The following is an 18,470-nucleotide window of genomic DNA, read 5'->3' as shown; positions in this document are numbered from 1 at the left end:
AGCCACACCGTACAAGAGGAGAATTTATAGCCTGGCAATGAGCAGGGAAAGCAAAGGGGGTCCTCCGTTGAGAGACCAGAGCTCTATAAATTTTACCCCCATATATTATGACATCCATTCAAAAGTTTAACTGCAAATACTATAATCCTGAGATGGCAGAGAGGTGGACTGGGGTGCGACAGCCAGAGGAGATATGACTCGAAAGCAGTGTCATCATCACACACGGCCGCAAAGAAAAATGAGTTCGGCGAGATGTGGAAATATACTTAAACTAGTGGAGCTGAGGCATGAGAAAGCTTGGAATTCGGTCCTGTCGGTTATAGCCAATTCACAGAGAAAAATGAACTAACTAAACATGAATATACAATAAAAATGAGTGTGTGTTTATTTCAAAAAGAATTATGAGCAGGTTCCTGTCTAAAATAAATGCTGCAAAAGAAAAGAAAAGAAAAACCCTGAAAGGATGTGAATTTATTTTACATAAGAAACTAAAAGGGATATTTATTCTATTAAAAGTTTTTTTAAATAAACTGCTTATATATTAGAGTGTATAATTCAGGCAAGTATAATTCTTTTTAAATATAGCATTGCACTGCTGCTGTTTCTATTAGCTGTTCAATATAATTTTAGATCTACACTCTGTCACAAGCCAATGTGTGGAGAAATTGAGACATTCCTAAAAGAGAAGAAAAAAGGGGGAGACAGGGAGTGTTGTATTTCGGGATGAATTGTAAAAGCATCAGTTCAACCAATTAGAAATTAACTAGTGCTGAATCATATATGTCCAGCTCCCTCCTGAGGTGACAGTTGTAAGTCTTTAAAAAAATATAAAGGATTTACAGGACTGAAGAAAAAAAAAACTGAGGTAAGGAAGTATAATTTCTTACTGCATTTCAGTTGTTAATGGATGCTAAATAACAGAACTGGTATCAACTAATGCAGCAGGTAATTTTGTTAAATTTGATACACACACAGGTTTTCATCTACATGTTTAAAAAAAAATAGTATAAATATCATGGCTGACCAGACGGGTTACAATCTATTTCTACTGGACCCACAAAGGCTGCAGAGAATAGGGCAATGTATTTGTCACAACTAACACACACACACTGCCTGTTTTGTTAGAATTGCTCTTTTTCTTTTACATTCGTTTCCCATTTTAATATGCTGTTTTGAAAAAAAAAATGAAATCTTACTTGTTTAGCCGAACAATAAAATAAAATTTTATGTTTTCTTGTACTTGAAACAAAATAGCATTATTATAATACTTCATGGTCTCCCAAATGCAATATCGATTTATTGGATTTAAATAAAATGAGTGCATATGGACAGTTAGCAAGGAAAATATAAAATAACATGACTTCAAAGGTCTGTAAAGGAATACTATTGGAACATTCAGTATGTATTACGGCTCTTGTCTGCGTGTTTGTTAGGTTTTCTTTGAACACGTTTGATGCAAGAACGATGAAATATGCCAGCGGACACGTGTCGACTGTCTGCAGACGGCAAATCAAGATTCATGATATCAAGCATCGATCACATGAGGAATGCAGTACGGTCGTAAAGTTTGACGTGTTTGTTAACGCTCACATATATGTGTGTCACACAGGTATTTATGACCGTTTGATAAACTCCAGAAAGCTACTATTGTGGGTCTGTTTTATTTAACTGAGAATGAGGGAGTAAAAAATAATCAAATGTCGCATTTCAGGAAAAAAAAAAAACAAAAAAAAACGTGAAATTCTATAGTATTAAGTGATAGCCGAAAAGTGTCATTTAGTTTATATAAAACGTGTAAATATCATCAGAATTGCTTTAGTTTTAGGAAATTGGTAAAGACTAAAAAGCCCACCAGAGGGCGCGTGTTGAGGGAAAGTGAATGGTGTTCTCTGAAGAAGACTGAACTTCGAGTACACTGTATTAAAGTAGCTTGATTTAATATATACAAAAGATCTAACAGAGCACGACAACGAATAAAAATCAGAAAAATAATTAAATGACATCCTAATAAAAAATAACAATAAAATCATTTGTCACCGTTTCCCACAAGTGTTTTTATTTTTTGTGTGTTTAGGCCTAAAAAAGATATATCACGATTTTTCCGGGTTTTAAAAAAAACCCCGGAAGTGTTAGTTTTCCAGACTCCGTTCCCATTTAAACCTTTGATATTTAATTATTTATTATTTATTCTAAACAGTCAGCCAGCTTTATTCATGTAAAATTATGATTCTTCCAATAATCAGGGGACTTCAGAAAATAGTATTTTACTTTGTAATTAACCTATTTGAAAATTACTTGAATAAATAGTATTTGTAAATATAGAATTAAATAATACATCTGTCTTTATCAGATTAATTATTTTTAATGCAAGAAAATCTCATTCGTATAGAATTTATCATTCTCTTAAACAACTTTCGTTTCCAAATATATATATATAGCTATATATATATATATATATATATATATATATATATATATATATATATATATATATACACTTTTCCCGTTTTGCTATGTTTTATATGATTTTGGGATTCTCTTTTTAAATAGAAATTCGTTTAGAATTCGTTTTAGTTGGGTAGCCCAATATACAGATATCAGAAAAAAATATTCAATAGCCAAAATAGCCAAAACGAAAAATTCACATTCGAAATGCTTCATAAATAGGCTACTTTCTAAAAAAAACTTTCTAGTTATTCGCCCATACATGTTGGCTTTGTGGAGTAGCACGCGCAGGCCTACAGTGCACGTGAAGAACCGCGCGTGTCTCCTCAGTAAATAAATATAAAGTTCAAAGGCTTAACTGTTTAAAAGGTAGAACTACACGAGCCAACAGTTACACGTTTGTAATCTTAATCCAGCCATATATGAGCAATATTCTCTTTATAAAAATAAAACTTGTGCTTTATTTTAAATAATTTATTATATATACACAACAAAAATCTGGAAACAATTTTCCATCTTAAGCTACTCTATAAAATTTAGGAGTGCAGGATAAGTTAACTTTTAGTGTTTGTATTGGCTCAAGATGCCTATAGACTGCAGCCAGGAATTGTTGTTAAAAAAAAAGAAGATCACTTCACAGAAAATCCTCATCTTGTGATAACATCAAGAGGGTTTTTTCTGTTGTACACTGGAATCTGTCATATCATGGCCCTGCCAGTCATCATGAAACTGATTTGGTTCAGTGGTTACCGATGGCTGTGTTTTATCACACACGCATTGCAGTGATGTGCATTACCAGGCCAGCCTAAACCTCCCAAACTTAAATATAGCCTTTCACTCGTGAAGATCCTTACTCAAATTCAGAACCGTGTGGGGAAAAGACTCTTTTATGATTATTACATGTTTCAACACTCAATTGAAAACATATGGTAAATTAGGCAATTAGCATAATATTTTCCATTTTTGGACAGATAAATGATACCTACAGGCTGACAAATCAGAGGGTAGAAAGACATCTCATGGAAAAAACGATCTTCTGGTCAGTTTAAAGATGTGAAAACATTCCAAATGCTGCTGTAGAACAGAACCTCAGAGAGCCAGACGTGTCAAATGAATTATGTCGGTAAATATAAAGACAAAAAAGATCTTAATCAGCGAATGTTCATTTCTAGCATAAAAACACTCCACAAATGCCCATGTAAAACACACAAAGATTATTAAGAATGCAACATGCACATCATCGGTTGCCAAGAGCAAATTTGCATTTAGCTAAAACTAAAAAAGACACACAGAAGACATTCAGAACAGCACTCCTTGCCTGTGGGTGTACAGCAAACACACCTACACACGCTTTCATTTGTTTCCCAATGAAAGCATCAGGCCACCTGGGCCTTGCATCGAAACTTCATCAATCTCCAGAAATGGAATCCAGTGGAGAGAAAAATCAAATTCTCATTTGCAAGATGGGTAAGGGGGAGAGGAAAGAGAGAGAGAGAGAGCTGGAGGTACCTGGGAAGGCTAACCTCTAGCTGAACCCACAGCATTGAATCGTTTTGCCATTTGTCTGCAATACTGACAGGCTGCAAAGAAGATTAGACACTCAAGGTTGTGACTTCCTATTCTGCTTATTTCATACCTTGCAAATCATGAAAGACTTCCTCTCGTCACCCATGCCAACTTTTACTAGACCTGGACATATTATATCGAGCACAGAAGCAATATTTTCCTAACCAATGAAAGAAAACGCTTGATGAATATAGTGATGTACGCTCTGTTGACTCATCACTGCACAATGAATAGGGCGACTGACAATGATATGACATTAACAGTTGAAAATCTCTTCCGAATGATCAGTTTACTGGGCAGGAGAGAAAAGTGAGAGCGTGTTTGGGTGAAACAGTGAAATTACAAATGAGCGAGAGACAGAGCGAGAGCAAATATCAGCATTTTCAGCAGCATCGAAGCCTTCGGAGAGTGGAGTGAACTTTTGAACCCGTACGGCAGAAGCAGCGATGCACTGAGGATGCTCGGGTCTAATATGTGTCTATTTCAATTAATTAACGCAAAGGGAAACAGAGGGTGGGAAAAACGACAGCGCAGAGGAAAGATGGTGTCATCTTTGCCGAAGTCATTTAACGTGCCCTATGAAGCCTGCCAATGCCTCATACTTTACTCTTTCTATAACCGCATCGGAATATTAATCGTGATTGGAGGAAAATTAATGGATGATTACTAGAATGGAAGGATGCTTTCGGAAAAGTGTTTGATAATCCTGTCCTAGCTAGGGAAACTTTATTTGAACTGTGCTGTGGCTATGGCAACTGAGGTCAATAATGTAGACTCGGTTGCCCTAGACAGAGTTCAGACAGGTCATGAAATGACCAGAACAAGACCCAGGGGTCAAAAGTTTACTGTAGGGAGGAAGAAACACTCAAAGTGTGAGCACTCACCGCAAAGTATGGAGGCTACATGGATGAGGACCAGCTGACTCAAACAATGAGGTCATGTAAGGTGCTTATGATCACATGACTCCACCTTTGCATAGCCACATGCCATTGCATTAGGATAAATATGACAAGATGAGGCTGCAGGATAGAGCACTTCTGAAATTCTTGACAGTAACCGCGATGATGACGAAGATGATTTGCATGTTAGGCTGGTCACTTCAGTTTGCAATGGATCGCTTAATTGCCAGGCTAAAATGTCTTTTTCATTGATGCAAGCTCTTTTTGGACTCTCCAGAGATTCATTACAACAATCAATTTCCTAACCAACACTACCATTAATTAAGAGGCTCTAAGATCTTGAAAAAAATCAAATTTACATCTTGATGATCTAATTTGCGATAAAGAAACAACTTAACTCTGAATCTTTGGCCTCTCTCTCTCTGATTGGCTTCTCCAGCTTTGCCTGTAGAGCCGTGGTGGGGTAAGATAACAGGAACGAGAGGGGCTTTTGTTTCTGGACATAAATCAAGTCAGTGCACACAAAGAGCCCGGAGCATGTGCAGCCTTTGATAGGACATGCATTGATATTAGCCTCTTAAACACACAAACTCCTGTCAGGCTGACAAACCATACACCTTTTTTCTGTTGTATTTGTTATTACTGAAATGATTGGTGGACATCTTGTGTATGCAACATAAAAATGGCCTTTTTTATAATTTTAGCGAAAAACCCAGTCAAATATCTACGCCTCAGGCCATTCAAAGTGATAAGAATGTTTTTTATTCTACTACTTTTGCATTTCCTAAACTTGACCTGGCAAAATATCCACCCCACTGTGAGGCTCCTCCTGCCCTGGGCTTCCCATCCTCGGCTGCAGGGCTGCTGTCATCCAGACGAGGCTGCAGGCACAGTGGGGTCAACCGTGCGGTCTGCGGGTGAAACTCAGTTCACATTACCATACAGACAGGGGCCCTGACAATAGAGCGCCCATCTGTTCCTGTCAGCTATAACAAATCTACTGTCAAACCTCCCTCTGGAGACAGGGAGGCAGAGCAGGCTAAATGAAATAAAACTGACTCCTCCCATCGACGAGTCAACTGCTGCCTCGTCTTCCAGTCAGGTTAGAGCACAAGCAGACACAGTCAATTTCCCTTCCTCACACTGGCAAGCATGTGACATCACGGAGCGAGTAACGGTGCAGGAATTGAATGCCTGAACTATATTTACCCTCCGCTACAATAGGGTAAATTTGAAAATATCAGCATGCAAGGACACCAGCTCATTCATATCACATATGCATTTTGTTTTTCACTCACTCGAGCTAAGCAAAAAAATCAGAAGGGCTCACAGCATGGAGCGTCTTTATTGAATCAAAGGCAAATGAGAAAACAAACTAAATCGGAATTGCTGAAAAAGGTGCACATTTGAACCTTAATCTTCTTGATTATATTCCTCTCTCTAATTTCATATGCTCTGAAATGCTCTCCCGCTCAAATTCCAAATGTCCTATCGTAGGGTTTGATGTGAGATTCCCAACTGGTGAACTAAACATGAACCCTGAACTGCACTTGCCCTTGCTGGTCATTATCTTTATTGAAAGAGCGACATGATGCGAATCTTCTTCGAGTTACTCCTCTTTGACTTATATGCCTTTTCCGGCAAAGAAGCGAATCAAAGGAGCACATCCAGGTTTGACCCCTTTTGTTGCTAAATTACAAACAACATATAAAATAAATGGGACAATGGAGTATTCATTTTTACCAGGGTGGTGAGAAGTTTCGTGTCAGTGAACAAGAAGACGTATTCGAGATAAAAACAATAATTTATGGTTTTCACAATTGGCAATTGTGTAGCCTGACATTTTTTTCTGTTCAATCTGGAAAACTGTTAAAAGAAGAAAATATTTCTATGAAGTAAAATCTAGCAAAGAGAGAGAGAGAGAATTGTCTTTGCCTTTTATTGGATTACAGAAGCATCTCAGAGCCGTTAACTAGAGATCAATGATATTGAACTGAACTTCCCTTAATTCTTTTTCTTTTAGCTTTTTCTGCAAAGCTCCAGGCTTTTGATGCCTCTGAAAAAAATTGTCAGTTGTATGATGAGTGATAAAGAAGAGAAAATGGATTAAACGGCCCTCAGGTACAGTGTTGAGTTTCAAGACCAGCTGGTTACAGAGGAGCCAAGGATGATCAGTCACAGATCTGGCCCGAAGCAACAGCAAACTGGCCATATTGGCAAAAAAACAATCAGCAAACACAAAACACAGATTTTGTCGGGCCATTTTCAATCTGCAGTACATCCTGTTTTTAAACTCTCTCTAATTTCATTCCAGTTCACGTTTTTCAAATTCTAGTAGGCTATACAAAAAAGTAAATTTACTTTGTGTCCGAAGCAAAAGAAAGCTAACATTTAGACACCATTGTTAAACACAGGCAAACATGCCACAGTTTAACCCAAAGAACCCAGCATGCCTCAGCACACATGCCCAAACATCCCGCCCCGCCTGCCACTAGAGGGAGCTCTTCATCCCTTTTCTATGGAGGTAAAAGACCACCCTCCCATTCCCCCTCCACACACTCCTCAATGCCAGCAGCAGAGTTGTGGGAATCCACTAGAGGGTGATCTGTTACCAAACACCTCCACTGGGGTATTTCATCATTACCAGTGAAACCCCCACAACAAGAAATGTGCTAAAGATGCTTTAGACAAGTTTCCTGTCTTGACTTATCACAGCTTACATGCATTAGACATACGAGTAAACACACTCATATGCTCATAGAGTGGCTTAAACTCACGCTCAGTGGCTCCTTCCTCCTGGTAGTCAGAGGCCACTGACATATCATCTGAGGGGGCAGAGCGTCCCAGACTGGAGCTGCGGTTGTCATCTGAACTATCCTCGAGATTGGATTCATCTAGGATAAAAAAAAAAAAAAATTAAAATCAAAAAAGCAAGAGCTTCACAAAAGTCGAAACTTTGTTGAGTGAATTCGACAGATATACATAAAATGAAAATGCAGTGGGAGGAAATTGATTTTGTCAAACCGACAACTTGTTTTCTAAAGAACCATTGTTCCGGGAAAGACTGAATCTGAACGGAAATCTCACTGAGCAATTAATTAGAATTATGAAACAGCTGTTCACTTACTTCTGTGGGGAAATTCTTGTGGGTGTCTGAAAAGAGAGAATTTAGAAATGCTTTTTGAGAAGTATGTTAAAATAACCTTCTAAACAAATGGACTTTGCAATGCTCAAAAGTTTTATTAAACCTGGCAAAATATCCACCCCACTGTGAGGGGTGGATATTTTGCTCCAAATTACTGTATAATGCTTATAATCAAGTGCATGTAACGTCTACATTGTTCCACTATCTTTCTTAGTCTAGATAAACATTTCAGCTCTACAATGAAAGTCGTACTCCAAATTCAAATGCAGATTTGAAGAGGCGTTTGATTGATGGCAGGTTGAGTATCTGTATAAACACATGCATCTGTAAAACTGTGCATTGCAGCGTTTGCAAACGATGCATTGACATCTAAGTATTCATGTGACCCAGTGCTGAAGAAAAAAAAACCTAAGTATGTTTGTTCTCCTTGCAAACACCTTGTTTCAGCACAGCAAACCACAAAACCACTCCAACGCTGTAATTGTACTCCTTGCTTCTAAAAACACAACAATAGAAAAACTGAGCAATTTGCTTCCTGTCTGTTTAACAGTTGTGTTTCATTTGTAGCTCGACTAGGAGCACAGATAATTTGCTTCTATATACTTTCTGTGGTCTTCATTGCGCAATACAAACAAGGGGGAGCAAGTATGTGTCAGCTCTAATACTTGCACGTGAATAAAACATACCTCTTCTGGATGACAAGAAAATTTCGTAAGAGAATTTCTCTGGCCTCTCCAGCAGCATTACTGAGATTCTCATCTTGGAGTATTTCAAAAACAAACAGCTCACAGTCTGAAAAAAGGAGAGAAAAAACAACCTCAGTAAACTACTCATGCTATGTTAGAGTCTGTTTACAAGATACCAACATGAGCAAAAAATAAAGACATAATGAAATAAACTTTTATGTTGAATTTCAACATGTGGAAAGAGAAAAATGTGACCTTTATCTCATGTGATTTTGCTATTAAGTAGAGCACTCATGTTTTGAAAGATGCAAATAATCATAAAAGGATTGTTATATTCATGCAAATGTCATTGACGCCAGAATGTTTAAATGACAATAGTCATCCTGTCTGTGTGTCAGAACAACGATAACAATCTCATGATGGCATCATTCATGAAGTACCATTTTGTACAATATGTTTTCTTCTAGAGTAAACACAGCAAAGCAGAATAATTACAAGAGAAAATAAAATTGAAATCATAAAACAGTCTGTATCAAGGTTTAATAACATAAACCACAAATTTGGTTATGACATGTTTACAATGAATTGGAAAACTAACTTTAAAATGTAAACAGGTGCTTTAAGTCCTGTGATTTTTTTTTTTCTTTTTTTTGTGATTTCCCTCTCTTTTTTCTTTATTTAGTAGGCTATGCTATATAAGAAGCATTTCTTTAAAATCAAAAGTTGACATTTATCAAATGCTATAGCTAGTTTACCTTAATAAAAACAGATAAAAACACACAGTAAAAAAAAAATAGGTAGCCTACATATATTTACACATATTAAAGAAGCACAAAAATCTGATTCAAATTCAATTAACAATGAAACAATGGAGAGTACCTCTTAATAGTTGTCTGATGTCATCAACCGCCGTCCCCATATCTTACTCTCTGAGTAAGACTCCAAACAGAAATAAAAGCTAATAAAATATGCTAATGTCAACGAATGAAGGTCAAAAAAAAATTAATGTATTTGTTGGTCACTTGTCATCCCACATAATGAGTTCACAGAGTGAAATAAAAAAGAATCGAAAGAGACAGGCTATCCACACACACGAACCGGTTCGCGGAGGAAAGAAGAAGAGGAAGTGCAAAGCACATTGTTGTGAAAATGAAACACAGCCTAAAGAGATGTAGGCGAACTACTTTGTGACACGAGTCTCAAATTAAAATAAAATTAATTTCAAAATATTACAACTGAATTTGCCTATTCCACCATATATTAATTTTAGACCATCCACCCAGTTAAAATACAATTGAGTAGCCTACACCGTTTTGAATTTGTTGTCGCTTGAAGTGTTTTCGTTTGCTACGATTTGACAGCAACTAGTCGTGCTCAAAACCACTGTACCTCTTTTTTTTATCTCATTGTTTGCCTCAGCCACTATCTAATATCATGACCATCGATCGTGAGTATACCATCAGCGGTGTAATGTCTTAGTTGTGGCCATGTTTTCTCCACATTGAACGACTCGTAATGTTTATAAAGGGTATAGGCCTCTGGTCAGTTTGTTTGTTTAAATGACGTTTTCATATCGTTGTGTAGGTCGAGTCAGGTGCTCCTATTATTATTTTATGCAATGTTTACAACTCTGTTCTGTTACACTGTTTATAAAAATGGCGAGGCCACACAACTGCCCTGGGGCGACCGGAAGTGTTTATATTTGTGTGATTAAAAGTAGTTTAGAAATCTATTACTCACTCTGAATTGCATAAATTAGTGTCAAAGCTTGCTGTTGTCACGAATCTACCTCGCTACTGAGATGTATGTGACACTGATAGAAAACATAGCCTACATTTTAAATTTACCATTAATTTATTGTGAAAATCAGATGTTCTTACATTCACTCATTCGTGTTGTCATTATTATTTTTCTTTTTATTATTTTTGTTAGAAAATCCACTTCCTGCCCTCTTTTTATGTTAACGTTAATAAATAAATAAATATAATTTTAATGTATTTATTTTACGCAGAGACAGGACATGACGTGGTGAATGTATGACTTACCCTGTAGCTCTTTTTTAGAGTGTATAGCTTTTTCTTTTCTTTTTTTGGTCTGCCCTGCATTTGCTCAGTGGAATGACTCCTGTTCATGCAGTGTAGTCTCTGATTCATTTGCATCATATCATAAAAGCTTTTGCTTGCCTTTCACAATTGTTTGCAAAATTCTGAATCAGCAGTTTGATGCTGAGCTAGCACTTAATGCATGTGAAAGACTAGGGACTACATCACATTGGGGCAGCACAATCTCAGTCTTCTGTTTTCAAAGTTATAACATTAATAACAGAATTTAATCAGAGCAAGGCCAATTTATTTTGATTATGTTTAGGGTACTGTATATATTGATAGACCAACATAATATGTGTAAGAAGAAATGTTAAAAGGTGGGGGAAATTAGGTTGTTAAAAAAAATAATGTAAGCTTGGAAGGGCCTTTTTTTTCACCACACGTGGGGTAAAAGCCACCCACACCTCCAACCTGGGCCAAAAAGCCCCTGGGGAAGTGATATGGCAAAAAAAAATCTCATAATATCCAAATGTTTTGAACAGAATATTTTTTAGTAACATATTAATTACTTATTTAGTCAAGTCAAGTTGTGTAATTTATTATTTGCAGTTACACAGGGCTATTGGGCAATGAAATGCTTAAGAGGAGGCTCAAATTGCAGGAAAGACAATGACACTCCAAACTATATTTTAACATTTCATAACCTTTTAAATGTTTCATAAGAACATATTGATTATTTTGCCTTTAGTACAGTACAGTTAATGTCTTGGGGCTCCAATATGAACATGTTTTTACAAATTAATCTCCACTGTGATTGGAGAAGTCAGTGTGAGCCATTTCGCATATCTGTTCCTTCCCAATGATGAAAAACAATTAGTTGCACTTCAGGTGTGATGTATTTTTAGTGGGGTTTCAGTGTTTTGGTTGCGACATAAAAGTGTATTTGGTTAAATTTTTAGTTGCGCTCTGACTCTGAAAGTTTATATACATGATAATTTCAGAGATTTTCATTAGCTAATTATGCAGTAATCAAAAAATGATTACATGTTAGATCTAATTTCATTGCACATGATGAATTTATGGTTCTTTTTTTTCAGTGCATATTGACAAACAGGTGTTTAGGAAAGTACTATGGTGTATTTTCAACTGTACCTTTTACCCCAGGAACCTTTATACATTATACATAAGCTAACATACCTTACCTTACCTTGCAGACAAATGTAAAAGCCTACTGAATTTTTAGATTTTCTAAAGAAAAAGTAAATGATGTTTGCCTATCCAAAAGTCCTTGCTACAATGGTACAGTGTTGTGGTTTATTTCCAGAGCATTGCTGTGGGGTTGCTGTGGCATTGCTTGGTGGTTGCCTACAGGGTTAGTTCACCCAAAAATGAAAATTCTGTCATTAATTACTCTCCCTCATGTCGTTCTACACCTGTAAGACCTTCGTTCATCTTTGGAACACAAATTAAGATATTTTTGATGAAATCCAAGAAGTACAGTATATAGCTCGTCCATAATTTAACCACCACTTTCAAAGTCCCAAAAGGTGCTAAAGACATTAAAATAGTCTAAGTGACTGCAGTGGTTCAACCTTAATTTTATGAAGCGACGAGAATGCTTTTTGTGCGCAAAAACAAAACAAAAAATAACAACTTTATTCAACAATATCTTCTCTTCTGTGTCATTCTCATACGCTGTTTACATTCAGCACTTCCAGGTTCTAGACCTATACGTCGGAACGGCGACTTAGTATTGGCCAAAGCTGCACACGTGAGCAGCACGACACATGCATGAGATGCTGACGCAGGAGCCAGCCGATAATGATCCGGCGTTCTGACGTAGAACCTGGAAGCGCTGGACTAAACAGCGTAGGAGAATGACACAGAGAAGATATTGTTGAATAAAGTCGTTGTTTTTGTTTGTTTTTGCACACAAAAAGTATTCTTGTCACTTCATAAAATTACAACATGACAGAATTTCAATTAATGACAGAATTAATTAATTAATAGTAATTAATGACAGAATTTCATTTTTGGGTGAAGTAACCCTTTAAAAGAGCCCCCTCAAAATTCTATAATATCACATGATTTTCTAGTCACCCTATGGCTTGAGTTTATACTTCAGTATAAGTCTATGAGATTTTCCCACATATTTTATCATCCTCCAGGTGAACATTTAAAAGGGATAGTTCACCCAAAAATGTTGTTCCAAACCTGTATGAGTTTCTTTTTTCTGTTGAATACAAAAGAAGATATTTTGAAGAAAAATAAAAATGATCATTTTTGGGTGAACTATCCCTTTAAGTCCAGCTGTTTAGAACAGTACAATTTTACTAACAAATACAAACAAGCCGCACAATTTAAGGTATTACTTATGCCAATAGCACAAACCTGAGGTGAGTTATGTGCCTAATATTGGTTTAACTCAATATAGTTGTTCAAAGGTCAATTTACTGTAAATATCAGAGCTCATATTCAGTATTTTATTATATTTGCCAGTTTGTTAGGTGTAAGGCGTTGTGCACAGGTACAGGGTGGAGGCAGATCATGAAAGAAAAAACATCTGAATGGAGAAGGGGGAGCAGAATTCCAAGGAGAGGACATGACCGAATGACCCCTTCGTCACTGTCCCTGCAGCTATATGGCCCCTTGTGAAGGTAGATAGAGGAATGAGCGTGGCCCTCCACTCCAGCATGAGCACTGCCTCCTGCCTGCTGGGCACAGCCATATGAAAGGATCTTGCCTTTGTAATCCGCCCGGGATTACACCTCCCAACAATGCACAGCTGAAAGAGCGACAAAGACCCAGTATCAAACACAGGCCTGGGCTGATGAGAGGAACCTGCTATGATCTCCTACCACCAACACTGACATCAGCGCCTCTCATCTCCCCAAGAGAGCTCTTTTAGCATTCGCCTACTCCTTTCTTCTGTCCCCTTATCTGGGAACACAGGCTTTTTTATCTCTGCATTCCTTTTCATTTGCGTTTCACTTGGGGGAGGGGCAGAACTCTGTCATCTGAGAGCCCCCAACCGCCCCGACCTGACAGAAATCACACTCCAACATGGTCACACACCCCTCGAGAGACCAGGGGTCAATATGAAGGCACTGGAACAGTTTCAGAGTTTGTCGTCTGTTCCATCATGAGATTCAATTACTATCAACCGGTTTATAATGCGTTTCTTGTTAAATGGTATGAAAACATTTTTGCCCGTTCAAAGCCTTGGGCTCATCTCTGTCGCTGGTTTGACCCTTTGAACTCAGTTCAAATACTTGCTGCTAATTAATGTCCCCACACATGCACAAGACACTTCAGGCACTTGCAGGCAGCACTTAGAAGATGTTTGTGTGGGTGTTTAAGGACCTGTGTGGTAAATATTTCCAAAGAAGATGGGGGAAAGTATAATAGTTCATCAAAAGAATTTCCCAGGTATCAGTTTATGTCAACACCCACATATCAATCATGGTGAACTTAGAGGAACGGGTAACAGTTTATAATAACTGCACACTATATGAATCATTAAGCATTAGTAAATAGTCAATTAATCATTTATAAAGCATTAATAGACATTAGTAAGCAGTTTATAAATACAGCTATAAATGCTTTGTTCTTGATTTAATAATTGTGTTTTCTTGTTTGAATAATTGTATTTTCAGACTTTATTAATGATCAGTTTATCATTTCTAAATTAAGTATTACATTATTTACAAACCAGTTTTTAGGAGTTGTCAGTTGTACATAAGATCATTTAGAAAGTGTAAGTAAATGATTAAGTAACTATTTAAATGTACATTTATTCATCTTATTATTTAGATATATAGTAATAGCTACTCGGTGTGTTAATAAAAGCTTTATTAACACGTATTCCTATACTGTAATTCATGATTACAGGGGTTTATTTTTCATGCTATATCAAGTTGTACAGTTTCATTTTTTGCATCTTGAAATAAATATTTTTGTTCTGTATCAGTCTGTTGTATTTGTTTCCTTTATCTGTTTAGAAGATAATTGAATTTTTAAATCTCCTTTGTAAAAGCTTTACAAGGCATAAATAGTCCTCACTTTAGATGAGCTCACAAAAATAGTTAACTGACAACTAATAAATGTTTTATAACTACCTGAATTAGTCATGAATTACAGTGGGAATATGTGTTAATAAAGCATTTATTAACACACTATTATTATATGTCTTAATAATAAGATGTATAAATGTACATTTAAATAGTTTATTAATCATTTACACTTTCGACATGATCTTATGAACAACTGACAACTCCTAAAAAAAATTTGTAAATAATGTAATACTTAATTTAGAAATGATAAACTGATCATTAATAAAGTATGAAAATACAATTATTAAACAAATTATAGATATGCTTATAAATTAAGAACAAAGCATTTATAGCTGTATTTATAAACTCCATACTACTGTCTATTAATGCTTTATAAATGATGAATTGACTATTTACTAATGCTTAACTAATGATTCATAGCGTGCAGTTATTATAAAGTGTTACTGAGGAAGGTTTTTCACTACAGCTCTTCAGTAGAATGAATTCAGTTCAATGTTTTCTCATACACAAATGGCTAAATTGTTTAGGATCATTTAAAAGTTTACTGTTGAAATTAATAGTTCTGAAAACTTAGAATTTTTTTAGATTTTTTAGTCTCAGAAACATTTATTCATGTGCATATGCTTAAAGGGATAGTTCATCCAAAAAAAATCATCCTCATGTCATTCACTGTAAAAAATGAATGTGATTTTAACGGTAAAATATTGTAAAAACACTACGGGAAAAAATTGTAAATAGGTTAACAGTAAGTTCCCATACTATATACAGGGAAAAACTGTAAAAGCTCTTACTAGACATTTTATGTAATTTTCACAGTAAAATGCTGTAAATTTTAAAATTTTTTGATGTAAAAAGGAACAAATCAATGTATAATTTACAGTAAAATCTGTTTAATGAATGTTTATTGCATTATGTAAGTGTTGTGGGTTACCATGATGGTGTTTTGCATTTGCGTGAATGACTCTTTGCACCTTCTTTATATTAGTATATACTTCAGCTTGTGGAAAAGCTATTTGTGCTGAACTCTGATTCTTCATGTGGCTTTCTCTTTTACCACCTGCATTATTATGGTGGTTGTCAGTATATGTTAAAGGTACAAAACAGATTTTAGTAGTAGTGTGCATTGTTGAATTTACTGGTTTACATTCAAATTTTCTTGTTTGTAAATTACAGTTTTATACTGTAAAATGTACAGTTTGTTCTGTAAATTTGTTTACAGTTTTTCTGTATTTTTTACAAAATTATTCTGGCAACCACAGCTGCCAAAATTATTTAATAAAAACTACGGAATATTTTTTACAGTGTTACATACCTGCAGTACAATTAATCTGGTGCAACTTCACACGTCCAACAAGGTGCATGGAATAAAAACAAAGTTTATGGACAATACCAGCAACACTTGTGGCGTTAAGGGGTCAAAAATAAACAAAAAACTTTTCTGTGTGCTGAAACGCGTTGTCAAAATAAAGTATTAATCTTTTAGCTCCATTCCAAACCTGTATTCATTTTTTTTTCTTCTGTGGAACTTAAAAAATAATTATCCACTCAGTGAACATCAAAACATCATTGGACCCCATTGACTTTCATTGTATGTGCAAAACATAAAATGTGACCCTGAAGCACAAAACCAGTCATAAGTCGCAAGGGTATATTTGTAGCAATAGCCAACAATACATTGTATGGGTCAAAATTATCGATTTTTCTTTTATGCCAAAAATCATTAGGATATTAAGTAAAGATCATGTTCCATGAAGATATTTTGTAAATTTCCTACCATATATATAGCAAAATATGTATTTTTGTGAGTGGATATGCATTGCTGAGGACTTTATTTGGACAACTTTAAAGGTGATTTTTTTCAATATTTTGATTCAGATATTTTGATTCAGATTCCAGATATTCAAATAGTTGTACTCAGCCAAATATTGTCCTAACAAACCATACATCAATTGAAAGCTTATTTATTCAGATTTCAGATTATGTATAAATCTCAGTTTGAGAAAAAATTTACCCTTATGCAGTTGTTTAACTAATTTAGCTTGTATTTATGTCATTTTTTTCTGGTAAATATAAAGGTTTCTATGAGATATAATTGTGGAAAGGGAAGCAATAAATCATAAAATAATACCATATTAATTTTATTACTGAAATCTGATACTACTTTGGTTTTGTAGCTTCAGTGTGTAGTGCTGTAGCTCATATTCTGCTGGTTGGAATATAAAGCCTTTGGGATTCAGAAGGGGGCGGTTGGTTGTATCAGTATCCACTAATATTCAACCTTCACCGCCTTCTAAGAGAGACCAGGGAGGCAGTCCATGAGATCAACGATCTGTCACTGATAAAATGAACTGTCAGCTTTCATTTGTCTCCCTCTGGCGCGCACTACTTGCCTCTCTAAATCATATGAGTGACGGAGCACGGGTTACACTTTGCCAAGCTCTAAGATCCCTACAAACAAAACCACATGCAGGAAATTTGTCAATTCAATTATGACAAAAACACCATAGTGTTGGTTTTGAGAGTAACTGGCAACTTTCCAAATCGCCCTTTCTAAGCAGGTGCAATAACTTCACTTCTCTCGACCTCATAATCTAATCAGTGTTATACTATAAAAAACCTTGCACATTTGTTTTTACACTGCCTAAACCAATATCTGTTGGTTGCTTACTGGCAAGAGCTGCGTGTGCTACAGGGTCTTGGAAGCTTGTCCCTCTCAGTTACTCAGCTAATAAGGCGGTGGACTGATTAAATCGCCTCGTGAGGACATGGATACGATTGAGCGAGAGGGGGATGGTCATATGGGTCTGTGTGGAGAGCGCAAGAGGAAGGCTTCCTGTTCTTCCTGTTTTCACCGAGAGGAGGAGGCTATCTGCATGTGGCCACTGTCTTAGCTGTTGACTGTATGTCTGTGAAAGACAAGAAGACATATAAAATGACCCCCTGACCCCTGTTTCAAGCCCATGAATAGTATATACAGTATTCTTTTTATCTCTTTGAGGTCATGCACCCCAGCAGAGTGACATGCTTCAGAGGGACTTGAACAAGACTCAGGAAGTCAAGCCAGGCATTTGATTTGTAAAAGACCCTCTGACAAGCACACCCAGCAGGGAGAGTATATACATTGCAAGCTTCAGATCTGCCCTAAACATCACCTTAAAAGTGACCTGACAGCAAAGGCGGTCTACCTGTCAATATGATTTTTGTCATTGAATTTGTGGTATTTCTACACTGTAAAAAAATTATTTTCATGATTTGTTTTTTCAAATGAACTTAGATGTAGTTCAGATAACATAATATTTTAAGTTTCTGTTGATTAAACCAATCGCCTTCATTGTATTAACTCCATTTTTTTTTATTTCAATGAACTCAAAATTTTAAGGCAACCAGGTAACTTACTCTTTTAAGTTAAACCAACAATTCTTTTTTTCATTTTATTAAGTACTGAAGGAAACTGTTTTCAATTTTAATATATTTTATTTTAAATATAATATACTCGTGTTGGCAACGCTAAATATTCAGCAGCCATTATTCCAGTCTTCAGTGTCACATGATCCTTCAGAAATCATTTAATATTTGATACTCTAGAAACTTTCTTATTTTCAATGTTAAAA

The 18,470-nt window shown here is 36.0% G+C and overlaps 1 protein-coding gene across 1 annotated transcript in view; it reads right to left on the bottom strand.

The window, feature by feature from the left end:
- skap1 (src kinase associated phosphoprotein 1) overlaps positions 1-10,800 on the bottom strand; it is a 33,490-nt gene extending 22,690 nt beyond the window's left edge. Inside the window, exons 1-4 of the mRNA XM_051913602.1 lie at positions 9,621-10,800; positions 8,742-8,847; positions 8,038-8,063; positions 7,688-7,804 (exon numbers count right to left, since the gene is read on the bottom strand). Of these exons, the coding sequence (XP_051769562.1) occupies positions 7,688-7,804; positions 8,038-8,063; positions 8,742-8,847; positions 9,621-9,660 (289 nt within the window). The 5' untranslated portion in view covers positions 9,661-10,800. The remainder of the gene's footprint in view (positions 1-7,687; positions 7,805-8,037; positions 8,064-8,741; positions 8,848-9,620) is intronic.
- Between the last annotated feature and the right edge of the window lie 7,670 nt (positions 10,801-18,470).

The sequence above is a fragment of the Ctenopharyngodon idella genome, chromosome 12, assembly GCF_019924925.1.
Source record: "Ctenopharyngodon idella isolate HZGC_01 chromosome 12, HZGC01, whole genome shotgun sequence".
Taxonomy (NCBI): domain Eukaryota; kingdom Metazoa; phylum Chordata; class Actinopteri; order Cypriniformes; family Xenocyprididae; genus Ctenopharyngodon; species Ctenopharyngodon idella.
The sequence above is the reverse complement of the archived record's forward strand: the minus strand, read 5'-3'. Positions and strand labels throughout refer to the sequence as shown.